This window comes from Lathyrus oleraceus, chromosome 6 (assembly GCF_024323335.1).
Source record: "Lathyrus oleraceus cultivar Zhongwan6 chromosome 6, CAAS_Psat_ZW6_1.0, whole genome shotgun sequence".
Lineage (NCBI taxonomy): Eukaryota > Viridiplantae > Streptophyta > Magnoliopsida > Fabales > Fabaceae > Lathyrus > Lathyrus oleraceus.
Genome location: NC_066584.1, coordinates 363,132,412 through 363,152,812, shown reverse-complemented (window position 1 = coordinate 363,152,812; position 20,401 = coordinate 363,132,412). Strand labels below are relative to the sequence as shown.

Below are 20,401 nucleotides of genomic sequence, written 5' to 3'. Positions count from 1 at the left end.
TCAGAGCATGACCCACTAAGGAACTACTCTAGACTCCAAGTACTAGCTCCTACTCAATCACTGCTCGTTACCTGAAAAATAGTTGTAAGGGTGAGTTCCTCAATCGATATAATTAAGCATTATAAAATATCATGTAATGCTAAGTAATATAACACATATCATCACCCTAATCAGATTACACATATTCAGCAACGGCAATATCAACTCATAATCATCACCATCATCATACTCAAACTCAAAACAACCATAAAACACACGTATAATATTGGAATACATCCATTCATATTATACGCTATACATACATATATTATGCAATGAGACTCCATGCATGCGGTACCGACTATTTGTGAACATATAGTTCAACCTCACCGACCAAATCCAGGTACGGCTACCAAGCTCACTAGTCCCATTCATTTGAGACCTAGTGACTCACATCACTAATTCCTCACCATGGGAATTAGCTACCACCCCAAGGGCTATGCTATGTGTCATACCCTAAAATTCGCCTCACCCTTCACATTGGTCTTATAAGTCACTAACCCTAAACATTTGCATATCATCCATACATTTCATTTGAATAAGCATGGTTCAATTCGATTCACGAGTCGTGTTGGTTGGATTCAATAATCCATGGCATGGGCAGTCATCATCTCGTAATCATGGCGATAATTGCAAATTAATTCTAATTTCATATCGATTCTAATTTCAAGTTAATTTTTGGAGTTTGGATTGATTTTTGAGGTTAAGTTTGTTTGTGGACTTTTAATTGATCGATGAGTTTCTGATTAATTCATTGTGTCATTGTGAAAGTCGATATTTCGATGTCGATGATTTCAGATGGTTAACTTGCTAAAGCGCATTTGTCCATATTTCATGTTTTAAATCCATTTTCAGTATTAATCCAATTCTCCATTTGAACCTATTTCTAAATTCCAAATTAACCAAATCCATATTTTTTATCCATTTCATATCCACTTTTCTTAAATTCCATTTAAGAGAAAAAAACCATTTTTACAATTAATCCATTCATATTATCCAAACTAATCCATTCATATTATCCAATTAATCCATTAAGTCCATTGGTCAATTTTAAATCCATTTCTAATTCTCAAATCCAAAAGAATCCAATCCATTTATCCAATTTAACTTCATTCATTTTTGTATTATTATTAAGTCATAACCACCTTTTTCATCCATATCCCAAATTAATCTTTTATATCCCACTAACCAAATATACCATCATGTGTTACTTTGATTAAAAAGAATGAAAAGAAATGCAGAATGAACAAGCTTCAAAAGCTGGTACAAGCTACAAGAGGAAAACACGGTACAAGCTACGGTACAGTACAAGGAAATGAAAGTTGCTAAGCCAAGTACAATACGAGCTACACACGAAGTACAAGCCAAAAGCAACTTGAAAACCAAACAAAACTACAAACAGCCAAAACGCAACATCAAGCTCAAAAATGAACGCAACTGAATAACCTGCATAAAGAGCGGCAAAAGAAATTGAATAACAGAAAAACAAACTTCTAATCTCACTCTCCATCACTCTATAAATTCATCAATCTTCACCTCTCTCAAGGCTTCCACATCTTCATTCTATTTTCCTCTTCTTCATTCTTCACTCTCCAAATCTCTGCAACAATTCTGTTTCAATCTTCTTCTTCCAAACTTCATCACAAGCTCTCAATCCTTCAACCAAAACCTTCACCAAGCTCCGATCTCCATCAACATCGTCCTCTTCTGCAACCTCACCTTCAATCCTCCATAACCGCCATCGCCAACAGAAAACCGTAATCAACCTTCAACTTCCGCAACTCAACCTTCAGTTCTTCCATTGATATTCCGCTATTCCACATCGAAGCCTCTCGTTTCCGCTTGCCGCAGTTCCATTCAGTTGCATCATCTGCAAATCCGAGTGAACCTCCAAAATCAAACGGTATCCACGACAAACCTGTTACCTGTGAATCATTCAAGCAACGAGTCATGAACACATAGCAACATCCGCACAACATCACCGAAACCGAATCGCAATCCGTAACAAAACGTAGCAGGAGAGAATTTGCGATCGAAGAACAAGCAAAGAGAAGAAGGATTCGGCGAGCACTGTCGCGAAATACAAGAGGAAGGAAGTCGGTCCTCACCTAGCGGCGTCATTCTAGCGGAAGCGTCGGCGAATTCCAGTCGTAATCTCTCCTCTTGTCGCTCAGTCGCGATCGGCTTATACTGTGTTGACGTCGCGATTCGACGTCATCGATCTTTGTTTGTACAATTGCGTGATTCGAGCGAGCAAGGTGATTAGCTGCGAATCGGATGGCGTGTCGCCGACGGGCGCTGGCGTGAGGGGAGTGCATCCGTGACAGATAGGTTAGCATGCAAGGATGACGAGGAAGAAGCCGTAGATAACGCTTTTACATCTGAAGTCGATGAGGTGAGGGATGCGATGGAGACGACGATGTGAAGGAGCGCATTACGTTACTGTAAGCACTTTTCCATAAGCGCTTTTCTTCTCATTTGCTTTGTCTTTTCCAGCATGTGGCTTTTGGTATGATGGACTAGTTTGTAGTAACATCTTGACTGTTTGGGTCTAAGGCCCAACGAGGTTGTTCACAATGCACTCTCATTTTACCAGTCTGCACCCCCTGTGTGGGCCTAGTTCGGTTCAAAGGCCCATACTAACTGGCTTATTTTGTTAATTAGGACTTAATGTTACTAATTGGATTTTAGTGGTTGTTAATTAGAGTAGAGATCTTGATAATAATAATTAGAAAATTAATTGATTGTTAACTGTTTAGGATCTAATTAGAATTGCTAATTGTTTAGAATTTAATTAGATTTAATTGTGTTTAGAATTTAATTTTTGATATATTGTTTAGAATTTAATTCTTGGATAATTGTTTAGAATTGTTGATAATTGTTTTTAGATTTAGAATTGACGTTTTGTTAATGGTTCGATATTTTAGAATTGATATCTTGATAATGGTTTTCTTGAATATATTTTCTACTTTACTCTAATATCTAACAATTAACTCTAACATTTAATTTTCGCATTTCTAACTTCTAACACTTTACAATTCCGCTTCTAACTCCTTTAATTTCCGCATTTTAAATTCCGCAATTAACTTCTAACATTTAAATTTTGCCCTTTATTTCACTTTTATTTCGCTTTTTTTCTTTATCATATTGTACATATTCATCTCATCCTAAAATGAACATAAAAAAGGCAAAGACTTAAAAAATGCAAAAAAAACAAGATAATTCCTTAGCATGTAATGGACATTGGACAATGGACTTAGAGATTCATTAGGACCCTTTGCAAAAGAGACTTTGGACAAATGTGGCCTACCATGGAAGAATGCAAGCATCAAGAAGAATTTGTAATATCAATTATAATCTTTTACTTGCTTTCTAGTTTAGGACACAATTGCACACACAAGGCTTTCTCTTGGGCTACCTGACAATGAGACCTTTTATTTCCGCACTCCCTTGTACTTTACATGTACCCCCCTCCCCTTTCCGATGTATACTTTTACTCGCTTTCTGTTATTGCTTGTTAGCTACTCCTTAGGCATTAGGAACGTTCACCACTCAAAATCGATAATCAAACCCTTGATCCAACGTCAAGTGGTCCTTTTCTTAAATCAAATACAATAAACAAACCCTTGATCCAACGTCAAGCGACATTTTCCAAATCAAATTCGAAAACATAATAAATGGCGATTAGGATCGTACGTCACGAGCCTTAAGCGATAAAGAAGGGATGAGACTGGAGCTCTCCTACACTCATCCTGAATGCTTCGAACACAAGACGCTCGGCTTGACCGTTTGAGGCATTCACCTTTATCCATAGTCTTTAGTACAATCCTAAATCAATAACTCATTTCCTCAAAACATAAAAACAACTCAACGCATTCAAACCTTTTGTTTGAGCCTTAGGGCGACACCATTCGAAAATCCTTCTTCAAGGTAATAAAATCAACAAAACAAACATAAACAATTTCAAAACCACGAACTACGGACGCTCTGATTTCTCACTTCAACAAGTGGGCATACGTAGGCACGAGGATCTATTCCTTGGCGAGCACACTAATTTAAAATCTACCTCCACTCCGCAAACCTTTGGCAAGCAAACATTCAATAAACAATACACACATAAGCGCAAACATCCTAGATGGTTCCCATGGAGTACCATGGATGTGAGGGGTGCTAATACCTTCCCCTTGCATAACCGACTTCCGAACCTGTTCGTGGTTGCGACGACCATACTTTGGGGTTTTCTCGATATTTTCCCTTTCCTTTGGAATAAATAAAAACCGATGACGACTCTGTATTTTTCGCGTAGCGACAGCTGGCGACTCCACTGGGGACACCTCCCTAAGCAAGTCAAGCCTAATCTAGGATGCTTCCTCGCATGTGTGTATGCTTATCCTTTTGATATTGCTTGTTTTATTTATCGCCTTTTGCTTTAAATTTTGATTCCATGGTTCCATGGTATTGATGGATACAAATCCGATTGCAAGTAACCTTGTAGGAAAGACTCTCTACCCGAGTCTAGAGTGTAAACTTGAGATAGGAGAGGTTGAGTAGTATGGGCCACCGAGAAGCTCTTCTCGTAAGGGTCGATACGAGAACCTCGCTTAGAGTAGATTCTTTTGGAGACGTTGACGATCGTCAAGCTCTTGGCGTAAGCGATCAATGTCTTCATTTGGATCCATGACTCTAAGGACCGTTGTAGAACATTAAACCTATGGCCTACTAAGATTGATGGTCGCGTAGTACGGGTCCCCGAGAAGCTCTTCTCGTGTGGGTCGGTACGAAGATCTCACTCAAAAGAGATTTTCTTGATGGAGTTGACGACCGGCAAGCTCTTGCCGTAAGCGGCAAACAGTCAAGGAAATCCATGACTTTGAGACCCTTGTCTAGAACCCGATGTCGATGGTCGCGTAGTGCGGGTCCCCGAGAAGCTCTTCTCGTGTGGGTCGGTACGAAGATCTCACCCAGAAGAGGCTCATTTGAGGGAGTTGACGACCGGCAAGCTCTTGCCGTAAGCGTCAAACAGCCAAATGAATCAATGATTTTGGGGTCCCTATCTAACCCTAGACTTCAACCAGCGAGATCCCCATTGTGAGTAAGCAATCAGAGCTATCCTCCATCCGTATCTTGAACCCGTGATATCATGCCAATTTGTGTGTTCGACTCGTGGGAACCATGCTTGTATATCATTCATTCACTCACTCATGCATTCATGCATCATAAAAAATCTTCAAATACAATATTCATGCATCATTCTGCATATCATTAGACAAAAGCCATAAAACTTACCATTTGGCCCTTCTATCCAGAGTCATCCACAGTCAAGCTGACTTCCCGACATTCATACAACACGCGTAATAATCAGAAATTGCTCATGGATCAGTTGGAACAGAACCAAGCTGCTATGAGGGAGGATATGACCACTGTGAAAGCTCATATGGGTCAGCTTGTTGAAGCCCTACAAGCTCTGGCTAGGGGACAAGAGGAAATGCGTCAGGCTAATCTGAGAGCCTCTACTGCCAACCCTGCTGTTGTGACTATACCAGTGAATCCACAAGGAGGAGCTGGTACGCCTGTTGTAGCTCAGCTACCTCCCGAAAGAGATCCGGTGTATCAAAATGCCAATCAGACGTTCGACATCCCCGCTAATGGGAGATTCCAACCTGAGATTGACGAACAACAGGATGCTTTCTTCACTACAAAAGCTGACTCAGTTTATGAGGCTTTTGGTCCTTCTCCTGCTGACATCGAAAGGAGATTTCAAATGGTGGATGAGAGATTCAAGGCGATGCAAGGTCCCGATACCTTTGGGTTGGATGCTGCTGACATGTGCTTAGTGCCAGACGCGAAAATTCCTCCCAAGTTCAAAGTCCCGAGCTTTGAAAAGTATCAAGGGGTCACTTGTCCAAAGACCCACATCCGAGCTTTCTGCAGAAAGATGGCCGCTCATTCTAGTGATGAGAAACTCTTAATGCATTTTTTCCAGGACAGTCTCAGTGGAGCTTCTCTGGAATGGTATATGCAGCTCGAGCGCACACATATAAGAACCTGGAGGGAACTTGCTGAAGCCTTCTTGAAGCATTATCAGTATAACTCAGACATGGCTCCCAATCGGACTCAGCTCCAAAACCTTTCTCAGAAGCCGGATGAATCGTTCAAAGAGTACGCTCAACGATGGAGAGACCTGGCTGCCAGGGTTCAACCCCCTCTTCTTGAAAGAGAGCTGATAAACATGTTCGTGGATACCCTTCAAGGGCCGTATTTTGAAAAAATGATTGGGAGTACCACCTCGGGATTCTCAGACTTGGTCATTGCTGGTGAGCGAATTGAGAATGGCTTGAAGATCGGTAAAATACAAGATACAACCGCTGTGGCAAATGGAGCAAAGAAGCCTTATTCCGGATTCTCAAAGAAGAAGGAAGGAGAGACCAATGCTATCGCTCAAGGGGGAGATGGAGGTTACCAAATGCCATACTATCCAGTGGCAGCAGTAACACCTAACCCATATCCGCAGCCAGCGTATGTCATTCCAACTAGTCCTCCAACAATGCAATATCATCAACCCTATGCTCCTCAGCAACCTGTTGCTCAACAGAACTACTATCAGCAGGGTAGACAAGGACCAAGGAGGCCTCCTAGAAGGTTTGACCCGATTCCCATGCCGTATGGACTTCTGCTAGCTCACTTGCTCAAGGATTCGCAGGTCCAATTGAGAGAAGCTAAGGCTCCTCCAGTACCTCTTCCTCCCGGGTATGACATGAACCTCAGTTGCGAGTATCACTCTGGGACGCGGGGGCATTCGATCGAGAATTGCAATATCTTCAAGCACAAGGTACAAGACTTGATAGACTCAAAAGCAATATCATTCAAGCCAAATGTTCCAAACAACCCCGTGCAGGCAAGTACATCTGCAGTGCCTTAGTCAGAGAAGCGGTAGATCTGAAGGATTGGTATCTATGGAACTGTCTTGCAAGCTATGTCCAGAACCAAGACCCCAAGCAATGGGAGAATAAAGCGGATCATTCCAGCAATCTTTGGTTCAATCATTCATGTGTGGTTTTCTTGATTGTCATTTGTAACATTCATTTGTAATGAACTCGTTTGTTTTTGAATAATAATGACATTGAAATGAATATGCATGTTTTGAATAAATCCATTCGTGTCCACTCATATTTATCTTATCAATATTCAAATGTTGGTTTTTGGAGGAGGATGATGAAATTAAAAACACGAAACGAATTCACTGCTCGTATGCTTTTGAATAAAACCTTGCTGATGATGTAAGGCATTGTTTCAAATCCCCAAACACCGGAGATATAAGGAAGATAATCCCTAGTTAACCCCTTCGAGCCAAGGAGTAGGAGTTTCTTTCTTAAAATATAAAACCCTTAATCTCAAACCGGGGCAGGGTAGTCGTCAGCCAGTTTGACCAAACGTTCAAATTTCAAAAGAGGAGTGTCCTATCTGAGGATCAACCATATCTTATCCCTCACAAGAGGTCAGAAAACACCAAATTCCAAATGGTTGTCCCTCACCCACAGAGGCACGAGGCGGTCATAACCCATTCAGATCAATGGCTAGATGTCACACGATTTGTTTCAGCAAAAAGAAACAAAGAAAGAAAACAAAAAAAAAACAAAAAAAAAGAAAGAAAGCCCGCTAAGTCGAAAACTCGAAAACGAGTGACTTAGGCAAAAATTAGGGCATCCCTGTGGATTGCAAATCTGAACCAATCCAGCAAAATAGGGAAACAAAAAAAAAATGAATGAATTTGCTAATGAGGAATCAAAAGAAAATCCTCAGCAAGAACAAATTCGTGTGGCTACAAATCAAACAACATAAGGTGCATGACTGTCACACCGAAAACCTCTTGGGTTCATTAACCATCACTCCCCAAATCCCTTGTGGAAAAAGAGCACTTGTGTCGAACTAGCTGAACATAGGAATGGAGAACATCACGAAGAGTGGGTGGGTTAGGATAGGTTCGAGCCTTGTATCCTTTCTTTCTAAAAACCGTGAACCAGACCACGTTACAACCCTCAAAAGACCTAATTGAAGCAAAGGTTTATTTCGAAGGCGTACTATAGTCAGAACGATCGTGTTAAAACTGACTCCTCATCAATTTGCTAATTTATGATGATATTGATATGACATTCGTTATCAATGATGCATTCATTAAAATGTCAGAATTTCAGTGAACATGTTTGGATTTCAAAACTAGCATAAAAATGACATTGCATTATCATTTCCGAAAATGAACTTGTCTTACTCGTGAGTAAACATCTGACATCAAGAGATTCGCCACAATGAGCGTGAATTGAGGAACTTGATAATTCAAAGGTGTAGAACGCCTGAGACCTCCGTTGAGTAAGGGCAAGCCAATTCTCTTGATCACATCAATCAGAATGTCTGAAGACTCTGTCGAGCAGAAAGACAAACCGCTTCAAGACCTCGTCGATTAGAGGCAATCACGTCGAGAAATCTCTACAAGTTTCAGTCAATCTGAAGTAGTCAAGGCGAGATTCAATCAATCTCTCTGAAGATCAGTGAATCAGGGGCATTCCCTCAAAAATCAGCCAACCAGAAGCAAAGTTACTTCAAGTCTCGTACTGGGCTAGGCCACCCCAAGAGCACAAGAAGTCAATCTCTCAGAAATGGTTAATTAGAGGAATGTAGTTCTGAGACACTGGGGAAAATCCGGTTGAAATAATCCACGACAAATTTGCTTCTTAACCTAGTGATTAGGGTAATCCTTGCAGATACTCAACCAACTTGGGGCAAGACGATCCAAAAAGAGGAAGGTTCTCTCCCTACCCGTGAATGCATTTCAGATCTAGCTTGGGGCATTCAAAGGCCTACGTCTGATCCACCCTCTAGCAACATCAAGAAGTCAGATGTCGGGAAGTCATGCAAGACGTAACCCACCCTCCATAAATCAAAAGCCTTGCAACCCAAGCAACTTCCTTAGCATTCATTGCATCGTACCCAAGATTAGGGCATCCGTGGATCCTTACATCATTGCATCGACCCGTCATGCATAATTCATATCATTTCATTCATACATATCATCTAGCATATCACAAATCTCTCTAACAAGGAAGAATCCAACCCAAAACTCTCTCGACACTATTCAACTGCCCAGTTTCGTTGGCATCTTTCCACAATCCACCCCGTTGGCATTACACAATAGAAAATAAATGACCTTTTTGACATTTGTAAAGCTCCTAGTCGGCAACCCCGACAGGATTGTTCAAAGTCATTCCTTTTTCGCTTACCTGCCGTAAGCCCGTTGCCTCCTTCAGGGAGATGATTTCATTAAGATAACTCTCCTTTCGTGAGTTTATTTCGTTGCTTGGTGCACGAAATCACGTCTCCCCCTCGTTGCCTTTCGCACGAGAAGGGTTGTCTCTGTCAAGACTTTGCCTTTTGATTTGTTTCAAAATACCCAATGTAGGTTTGGTGAGTCCCGGGAAGGGTAGCCATATTTCGAAAACTTCATCCCCGCCGTCGTGCCTGTGGGAGCCCCTGAGGTTTTCGTGTCTACAGCAAAGTGCCCAATTGACATAGCCTACCAAAGCCCAGACCTTGTTTGGCAAACATCTTGCAAAGTCCAATTCTCATTGGCAAAACCCCTATCTCTCAAATTTGAAAGACCAATCAAGCAGTAATCGTCAGTGTCTATCACTTTTTTTCAATACCCGTCAGTATTGATTTCCCGTCGATCGTCAGTGTTTATCACTTTTTTTTCGATACCCGTCGGTGTTGATATCTCTCTTCCCCAACTGCAGAGTTGTAGATAATCACCCTTTACTCAGTTTTAGATGGCACTACCTCTAACCCCAGAGTTGAGAGACTATCCTATACCCAATCTCAGAGTTGACGTCAGTACCCACTCCAACCTCAGAGTTGTTGCTTCTTCCTTCTTTCCAGCCTCAGAGTTGTTGTCTTTTTCTCTTATTCCCAACCACAGTGTTGTCGTCCCCTTTTTCCAACCGCAGTGTTGCCAACCACAGTGTTGTCGTACCTTTTTCCAACCGCAGTGTTGCCAACCACAGTGTTGTCGCCCCTTTTTTTGCCAACAACAGTGTTGTCGCCCCTTTTTTTCCAACCACAGTGTTGTCGTCCCCTTTTTCCAACCGCAGTGTTGCCAACCACAGTGTTGTCGTACCTTTTTCCAACCGCAGTGTTGCCAACCACAGTGTTGTCGTCCCCTTTTTCCAACCGCAGTGTTGCCAACCACAGTGTTGTCGTACCTTTTTCCAACCGCAGTGTTGCCAACCACAGTGTTGTCGTACCTTTTTCCAACCGCAGTGTTGCCAACCACAGTGTTGTCGTCCCCTTTTTCCAACCGCAGTGTTGCCAACCACAGTGTTGTCGTACCTTTTTCCAACCGCAGTGTCGCCAACCACAGTGTTGTCGTTCCCTTTTTCCAACCGCAGTGTTACCAACCACAGTGTTGTCGCCCTTTTTTCCAACCGCAGTGTTGTCGTACCTTTTTCCAACCTCAATGTTGTAGCCCCTTTTCAACCTCAGAGTTGTCGTCGCTTCTCGTATTACCCCAACCTCAGAGTTGTATGTTGTCTTTCCTTATCCTGACCTCAGAGTTGTCATTCCTTTTCCAGCCTCAGAGTTGTTGTTTACTGTTTATTCTCCCAATCTCAGAGTTGAGTATCTACCTTTTCCCAACCTCGAAGTTGACGTTTACCATTTTTCGCTCCCGTCCTCAGAGTTGGGCAGTTACATTTTTATAACTTCGGAGTTGGTGTATCTCTTTCAAGCCTCAGAGCTTAGGACCTGACTTTTTCCAACCTTAGGGTTGACGATCACTTTTTTTCGACCTCAGAGTTGAGTACCTACCTTATTACACTTCATAGTGAATGTACCATGTTACCCCCAACCTCAGAGTTGTATGTCTCCTTATTCCCCAGTCTCAGAGCTGAATAGTTATCTTTCTTCAACCTCAGAGTTGAACGACTGCCTTTTTCCAACCTTAGAGTTGACGACTACCTTTTATCCCCAGCCTCAGAGCGGAATGGCTACCTTTTTCCCAACTTTTGAGTTGTCGTATCATTTTCTTATTCTCCGACCCCAGAGTTGACAACTGCAAACCCAACCTCAGAGTTGACGCCTACTCTGTCTCCAGTCTCAGAATCGATGTTGATCATAATTTGTTTCCAACCGTAGAGTTGAGAATGTCCAGTTTTACCCCAGTCGCAGTATTGAGGTCAGAACGTTTCAATTCCCAGCAATCAGTGTTGCTTTTGCTTCTGTCCCCAACCTCAGAGTTGTCGATTAACAATTTACCTTCCATTCGCCTACTGTCGTCCTCAGTAAGGTCATCTGCCATCCCGAATCTTAGGATTTGTATGGCGAATCATTTCATGATTCCAAAAAAGAACAATTACCAAGAAGATGTCCCCAACAAAAAATTCTTTCTCTGTGCCTTCAAAAAAACTTGTTAGTAGAGATAAAATAAAAAAATAATCAATCATACTGCATTAGCATACTGCATACGTCATGCATGTCTGATCCCTCACATATCCATTTACCAAATAACATTCCTATTCCCAGCAGCTGCCCTGCGCAAAAACATGTTTGTTCACCCATATATCCCAGTGAAGAAGACCTCCTTGTGACCTAACTTCACATTGCTTTCCATTTGTTCATGGCGGGCAAATTTCCTGTTATTCAAGTATTTAATCATCTCCTACCTTGATTGTTTGGAAGTCGTTGCTATCCATACATTCAGGTCCGAGAAGATTAAATAGGGGCAGCTGTCATACCCTAAAATTCGCCTCACCCTTCACATTGGTCTTATAAGTCACTAACCCTAAACATTTGCATATCATCCATACATTTCATTTGAATAAGCATGGTTCAATTCGATTCACGAGTCGTGTTGGTTGGATTCAATAATCCATGGCATGGGCAGTCATCATCTCGTAATCATGGCGATAATTGCAAATTAATTCTAATTTCATATCGATTCTAATTTCAAGTTAATTTTTGGAGTTGATTGATTTTGAGGTTAAGTTTGTTTGTGGACTTTTAATTGATCGATGAGTTTCTGATTAATTCATTGTGTCATTGTGAAAGTCGATATTTCGATGTCGATGATTTCAGATGGTTAACTTGCTAAAGCGCATTTGTCCATATTTCATGTTTTAAATCCATTTTCAGTATTAATCCAATTCTCCATTTGAACCTATTTCTAAATTCCAAATTAACCAAATCCATATTTTTTATCCATTTCATATCCACTTTTCTTAAATTCCATTTAAGAGAAAAAAACCATTTTTACAATTAATCCATTCATATTATCCAAACTAATCCATTCATATTATCCAATTAATCCATTAAGTCCATTGGTCAATTTTAAATCCATTTCTAATTCTCAAATCCAAAAGAATCCAATCCATTTATCCAATTTAACTTCATTCATTTTTGTATTATTATTAAGTCATAACCACCTTTTTCATCCATATCCCAAATTAATCTTTTTATATCCCACTAACCAAATATACCATCATGTGTTACTTTGATTAAAAAAGAATGAAAAGAAATGCAGAATGAACAAGCTTCAAAAGCTGGTACAAGCTACAAGAGGAAAACACGGTACAAGCTACGGTACAGTACAAGGAAATGAAAGTTGCTAAGCCAAGTACAATACGAGCTACACACGAAGTACAAGCCAAAAGCAACTTGAAAACCAAACAAAACTACAAACAGCCAAAACGCAACATCAAGCTCAAAAATGAACGCAACTGAATAACCTGCATAAAGAGCGGCAAAAGAAATTGAATAACAGAAAAACAAACTTCTAATCTCACTCTCCATCACTCTATAAATTCATCAATCTTCACCTCTCTCAAGGCTTCCACATCTTCATTCTATTTTCCTCTTCTTCATTCTTCACTCTCCAAATCTCTGCAACAATTCTGTTTCAATCTTCTTCTTCCAAACTTCATCACAAGCTCTCAATCCTTCAACCAAAACCTTCACCAAGCTCCGATCTCCATCAACATCGTCCTCTTCTGCAACCTCACCTTCAATCCTCCATAACCGCCATCGCCAACAGAAAACCGTAATCAACCTTCAACTTCCGCAACTCAACCTTCAGTTCTTCCATTGATATTCCGCTATTCCACATCGAAGCCTCTCGTTTCCGCTTGCCGCAGTTCGATTCAGTTGCATCATCTGCAAATCCGAGTGAACCTCCAAAATCAAACGGTATCCACGACAAACCTGTTACCTGTGAATCATTCAAGCAACGAGTCATGAACACATAGCAACATCCGCACAACATCACCGAAACCGAATCGCAATCCGTAACAAAACGTAGCAGGAGAGAATTTGCGATCGAAGAACAAGCAAAGAGAAGAAGGATTCGGCGAGCACTGTCGCGAAATACAAGAGGAAGGAAGTCGGTCCTCACCTAGCGGCGTCATTCTAGCGGAAGCGTCGGCGAATTCCAGTCGTAATCTCTCCTCTTGTCGCTCAGTCGCGATCGGCTTATACTGTGTTGACGTCGCGATTCGACGTCATCGATCTTTGTTTGTACAATTGCGTGATTCGAGCGAGCAAGGTGATTAGCTGCGAATCGGATGGCGTGTCGCCGACGGGCGCTGGCGTGAGGGGAGTGCATCCGTGACAGATAGGTTAGCATGCAAGGATGACGAGGAAGAAGCCGTAGATAACGCTTTTACATCTGAAGTCGATGAGGTGAGGGATGCGATGGAGACGACGATGTGAAGGAGCGCATTACGTTACTGTAAGCACTTTTCCATAAGCGCTTTTCTTCTCATTTGCTTTGTCTTTTCCAGCATGTGGCTTTTGGTATGATGGACTAGTTTGTAGTAACATCTTGACTGTTTGGGTCTAAGGCCCAACGAGGTTGTTCACAATGCACTCTCATTTTACCAGTCTGCACCCCCTGTGTGGGCCTAGTTCGGTTCAAAGGCCCATACAAACTGGCTTATTTTGTTAATTAGGACTTAATGTTACTAATTGGATTTTAGTGGTTGTTAATTAGAGTAGAGATCTTGATAATAATAATTAGAAAATTAATTGATTGTTAACTGTTTAGGATCTAATTAGAATTGCTAATTGTTTAGAATTTAATTAGATTTAATTGTGTTTAGAATTTAATTTTTGATATATTGTTTAGAATTTAATTCTTGGATAATTGTTTAGAATTGTTGATAATTGTTTTTAGATTTAGAATTGACGTTTTGTTAATGGTTCGATATTTTAGAATTGATATCTTGATAATGGTTTTCTTGAATATATTTTCTACTTTACTCTAATATCTAACAATTAACTCTAACATTTAATTTTCGCATTTCTAACTTCTAACACTTTACAATTCCGCTTCTAACTCCTTTAATTTCCGCATTTTAAATTCCGCAATTAACTTCTAACATTTAAATTTTGCCCTTTATTTCACTTTTATTTCGCTTTTTTTCTTTATCATATTGTACATATTCATCTCATCCTAAAATGAACATAAAAAAGGCAAAGACTTAAAAAATGCAAAAAAAAACAAGATAATTCCTTAGCATGTAATGGACATTGGACAATGGACTTAGAGATTCATTAGGACCCTTTGCAAAAGAGACTTTGGACAAATGTGGCCTACCATGGAAGAATGCAAGCATCAAGAAGAATTTGTAATATCAATTGTAATCTTTTACTTGCTTTCTAGTTTAGGACATAATTGCACACACAAGGCTTTCTCTTGGGCTACCTGACAATGAGACCTTTTATTTCCGCACTCCCTTGTACTTTACATGTACCCCATCCCCTTTCCGATGTATGCTTTTACTCGCTTTCTGTTATTGCTTGTTAGCTACTCCTTAGGCATTAGGAACGTTCACCACTCAAAATCGATAATCAAACCCTTGATCCAACGTCAAGTGGTCCTTTTCTTAAATCAAATACAATAAACAAACCCTTGATCCAACGTCAAGCGACATTTTCCAAATCAAATTCGAAAACATAATAAATGGCGATTAGGATCGTACGTCACGAGCCTTAAGCGATAAAGAAGGGATGAGACTGGAGCTCTCCTACACTCATCCTGAATGCTTCGAACACAAGACGCTCGGCTTGACCGTTTGAGGCATTCACCTTTATCCATAGTCTTTAGTACAATCCTAAATCAATAACTCATTTCCTCAAAACATAAAAACAACTCAACGCATTCAAACCTTTTGTTTGAGCCTTAGGGCGACACCATTCGAAAATCCTTCTTCAAGGTAATAAAATCAACAAAACAAACATAAACAATTTCAAAACCACGAACTACGGACGCTCTGATTTCTCACTTCAACAAGTGGGCATACGTAGGCACGAGGATCTATTCCTTGGCGAGCACACTAATTTAAAATCTACCTCCACTCCGCAAACCTTTGGCAAGCAAACATTCAATAAACAATACACACATAAGCGCAAACATCCTAGATGGTTCCCATGGAGTACCATGGATGTGAGGGGTGCTAATACCTTCCCCTTGCATAACCGACTTCCGAACCTGTTCGTGGTTGCGACGACCATACTTTGGGGTTTTCTCGATATTTTCCCTTTCCTTTGGAATAAATAAAAACCGATGGCGACTCTGTATTTTTCGCGTAGCGACACTATGCACGCTAAATCACCTAGCATGCAAACATCAACAATAATCCACAATAACTCATCACTAATTCCTCACCATGGGAATTAGCTACCACCATAAAGGCCACAACATGCATGCTAATCACCTAGCAATGCTACATCATCAACAACAATTCAAGAATAGATATATGCTCACACTCTAAGCCATAAAACAGTCTATTCACAATGCATACATTCACAACATCATGTATACCATCACATATCATCAACACATTCATTACACATGCATATCATATCATGCCACATAATCAATCATAGTATCAGCACACTCTACTAATACCTATACTACTTAAAACCACGGGAAATGATCCCTACAACATCATACCTCAGCTAAGTACATCACTCAGCCTAAACAACCAAAAACTGCACAACAACAGTTCAGGAAAATCACAAATCTGCCCATACGCGTATTGCCTATGCCCATACGCGTATTGCCCACGTCTGACCAAGTCCATACGCGTATTGCCCATGCCCATACGCGTATGCTACGCGTACCACATCCTCATACGCGTACCAACAGAGACAATTTTCACGTTCAAAACATCATCTTCCTCATCCATACGCGTATTGCCTAGTGCCATACGCGTACCATGCCATCTCATACGCGTATTGCCTAGTGCCATACGCGTATGACCAGAAACCAGAATTTCCAGATCTGCAATGGTTTTCTCTGCTACGAGATCTATCCGATTCAACCTTCCACAGTCCAATTTTTTCACAATAATCGTTCATATCATCTAACACGAATCATAACCTATTCGATTTCACCAATTACAACACTTTTACATCTAATTCCTACGAATTCCTTTCAATCGTAACCCAATTTTTCATTCATCCAATATTTCACAATTTTCATCATGCATTATTCAAATCAGGGACAAATCAATAGTCTATCACTACCCATAACATGTTATCCCATAATACCCGTTAATCGACGATAAACCCCCCTTACCTGATTAATCCGGCAAATTCCGTTAGCTTCAAGCTTTTCCTCTTCTCTTGCTCTGCCTCTTTGCCCTTTCCACTTCCAGCCGCTTGCTCTGTTTTCCTTTTCACGTGAAAACCTTTTTCCAAAAATTGGGACTTTTTATTATTCCCACTTATATACTCCAATAATAAAATCCAATAATATTATTCCAAAATAATAATAATAATAATCCAATTATCTAATTAAATTAATAAATATATTATTAACTTAATTTAAATAATTACCATATTATTATCGGGGTGTTACAACTCTCCCCCACTAAAAGAGTTTTCGTCCTCGAAAACGTACCTCAAGCGAACAACTCTGGGTAAGACTCCTTCATCTTACTCTCCAGTTCCCAAGTCACATTGTCGCCTGTTGGTCCTCCCCAAGCTACCTTCACCAAGGCAATCTCTTTACCCCGCAACCGCTTCAACTCTCGATCCTCGATCCTCATAGGTGATGTTTCAACTGTCAGGTTATTTCTCACCTGTACATCATTTACTTGGACTACATGTGACGGATCATGAATGTACCTCCTCAACTGAGACACATGAAAAACCTCATGCAAATTCGCAAGTGACGGCGGTAAAGCAATACGATAGGCTACTTCCCCTATCCTCTCCAAAATATGATAAGGACCAATAAATCGAGGTGTCAACTTCTTCGACTTCAAAGCTCGACCAACACCAGTTATCGGAGTAACGCGAAGAAACACATGATCTCCCTCTTGGAACTCAAGTGACTTCCTCCTCTTATCGTGATAACTCTTCTGACGACTCTGAGCAATTCTCATCTTCTCCTGAATCATCTTAATCCTTTCCGTAGTTTGTTGAACAATCTCCGGTCCAACCACAGCACTCTCACCGGATTCATACCAACATAAAGGTGTCTGACATCTCCTACCATACAAAGCTTCAAACGGTGCCATACCAATGCTCGAATGAAAACTATTGTTGTAGGTAAACTCAATCAAAGGCAAATAACAATCCCAAGCACCTCCTTTTTCCAAAACACAAGCCCTCAAAAGATCCTCTAATGACTGAATCGTCCTCTCAGTCTGACCATCAGTCTGCGGATGATATGCAGAACTCAATCTCAGCTTAGTTCCCAAAGCCCTCTGCAAACCTTCCCAGAACTTCGATGTAAATCTAGGATCTCGGTCCGAAACAATACTAGACAGAATACCATGCAAACTTACAATCTTCTCAATATACAACTCGGCTAATCTCTCTAACGGATAATCCATTTGATCGGAATGAAATGAGCCGATTTTGTCAACCTGTCCACAATCACCCAAATGGCTTCAAAATTCTTATTTGTCCTCGGCAAACCAGAAACAAAATCCATACTGATACTATCCCACTTCCACTCTGGAATAGCCAACGGTTGCATTAGCCCAGACGGCTTCTGATGCTCAATCTTTGACTTCTGACAAGTCAAACAGGAATAAACAAAACTTGCAATTTCTCTTTTCATTCCCGGCCACCAAAATAACTTTTTCAAATCATGATACATCTTCGTAGCTCCAGGATGAATACTCAAACCACTACGATGTCCTTCTTCAAGAATACTCTTCTTAAGTTCGGTAACATCCGGAATACACACCCGATTACCAAATTTCAAAACACCATTCTCATCAACTCTGAATTCACCACCTTGGCCTTGATTTACTAAAGTCAACTTATCAACCAAAAGCATATCGGATTTCTGACCCTCTCTAATCTCATCCAGAATACCACTCGTTAATTTCAACATTCCCAATTTAACACTATTGTGAGTACTCTCACACACCAAACTCAAATCTCTAAACTGCTCAATTAAATCCAATTCTTTAACCATTAACATAGACATATGCAATGATTTCCGACTCAATGCATCAGCTACTACGTTTGCTTTACCCGAATGGTAATTCAAACCAAAGTCATAATCCTTCAGAAACTCTAACCATCTTCTCTGTCTCATATTCAGCTCTTTCTGATCAAACAAATACTTTAAACTTTTATGGTCACTGAAAACCTCAAATCTTGATCCATACAAGTAATGCCTCCATAACTTCAGAACAAACACTACAGCTGCCAACTCTAAATCGTGTGTCGGATAGTTCCTCTCATGAACTCTCAGTTGTCTCGAAGCATAAGCTATAACCTGCTTATTCTGCATCAACACACCACCTAAACCCAACAATGAAGCATCACAGTAAACCTCAAATGATTCTGACGGACTCGGTAATATCAGAACAGGAGCAATAGTTAACCTTCTCTTTAACTCTTGGAAACCTTCTTCACATTTTGAGTCCCAAACAAACGCTTGCCCCTTTCTAGTCAACATCGTCAACGGTAATGCCAACTTAGAAAATCCCTCAATGAACTTCCTATAATAACCAGCCAAACCAAGGAAACTTCGAATCTCAGCAACAGACTTAGGAGCTTCCCACTTAGATACCGCTTCTATCTTAGAAGGATCAACAGCAACACCACCTCTTGAAATCACATGACCAAGAAAACTCACCTCTTCTAGCCAAAATTCACACTTGGATAGTTTAGCAAATAACTTCTTTTCTCGCAGAACTCCTAAAACCACTCTCAAATGCTCAGCATGCTCTTCTTCAGATTTCGAATACACCAAAATATCATCAATAAACACCACAACAAACTTATCTAGGTACGGGTGGAAAATCCTATTCATATACTCCATAAATACTCCAGGCGCATTAGTCACCCCAAAAGGCATTACAGAATACTCATAATGTCCATACCTTGTTCTGAAAGCAGTCTTCTGAATATCCTCAGTTTTCACACGTATCTGATGATATCCCGACCTCAAATCTATCTTGCTGAACACACTTGCACCAACCAACTGATCCATCAAATCATCAATCCTCGGTAGAGGATACCGATTCTTGATCGTCACTTTATTCAGTTGCCTGTAGTCCACACACAACCTCATAGTACCTTCTTTCTTCTTAACCAATAAACTGGTGCACCCCACGGTGACACACTCGGACGAATAAATTTCTTATCCAACAGATCTTCCAACTGACTCTTCAATTCAGTTAACTCAACAGCAGACATACGGTACGGAGCCATCGATATCGGTCTAGTACCAGGTACCAAATCAATCGAGAACTCAACTTCACGCTCTGGCGGCAATTCATTCACTTCTTCTGGAAACACATCAGGAAAATCACACACTACGGCTAGATCGCCAATCACCAGTTTATCTTTAGCTTCCAAAGTCGCTAACAGCATAAACAACTCTGCCCCATCTGCTACTGCCTCATTCACCTGCCTTGCTGATAGAAACAAACTCTTTCCTTCCTCAATCTCAGGAAAGATCACAGTCTTATCAAAACAGTTGATATAAACTCGGTTAAACACCAACCAGTTCATACCTAAGATAACATCAATCTGCATAACGGAAGACACACAAGGTCTATCCCAAAGTCTCTACCGAAAATACTCAAAGGACAACTCAAACAAACTGAAGTAGTAGTCACTGAACCCTTTGCAGGAGTATCAATCACCATACTTCCATGCATCTCAGATATCTCTAACTTAAGTTTCACAGCACAATCCAAAGATATAAAAGAATGAGTTGCACCTGTGTCAATAATAGCTACAAGAGGAACGCCATTAATATAACACGTACCTCGGATCAAACGATCATCTGCAGAAGTCTCAGAACCCGATAAGGCAAAGACCTTGCCTCCCGACTGATTCTCTT

The 20,401-nt window shown here is 40.6% G+C and overlaps 1 protein-coding gene and 2 long non-coding RNA genes across 3 annotated transcripts; 1 reads left to right on the top strand and 2 right to left on the bottom strand.

Moving 5' to 3' along the window:
- Nucleotides 1–1,265: 1,265 nt before the first annotated feature.
- Nucleotides 1,266–2,571, bottom strand: LOC127093756 (uncharacterized). Its single transcript, XR_007792601.1, has 2 exons — nt 2,148–2,571; nt 1,266–1,964 (listed from the first exon to the last, which is right to left on the bottom strand). It is a non-coding gene; the product is annotated as an uncharacterized LOC127093756 (long non-coding RNA).
- Nucleotides 2,572–5,410: 2,839 nt separating this feature from the next.
- LOC127095648 (uncharacterized) lies at nt 5,411–6,958 on the top strand. Its single transcript, XM_051034309.1, has one exon. It carries the CDS (start codon nt 5,411–5,413, stop codon nt 6,956–6,958), a length of 1,548 nt encoding a protein of 515 aa, XP_050890266.1.
- Nucleotides 6,959–12,606: 5,648 nt separating this feature from the next.
- LOC127093755 (uncharacterized) lies at nt 12,607–13,895 on the bottom strand. Its single transcript, XR_007792600.1, has 2 exons — nt 13,472–13,895; nt 12,607–13,288 (listed from the first exon to the last, which is right to left on the bottom strand). It is a non-coding gene; the product is annotated as an uncharacterized LOC127093755 (long non-coding RNA).
- Between the last annotated feature and the right edge of the window lie 6,506 nt (nt 13,896–20,401).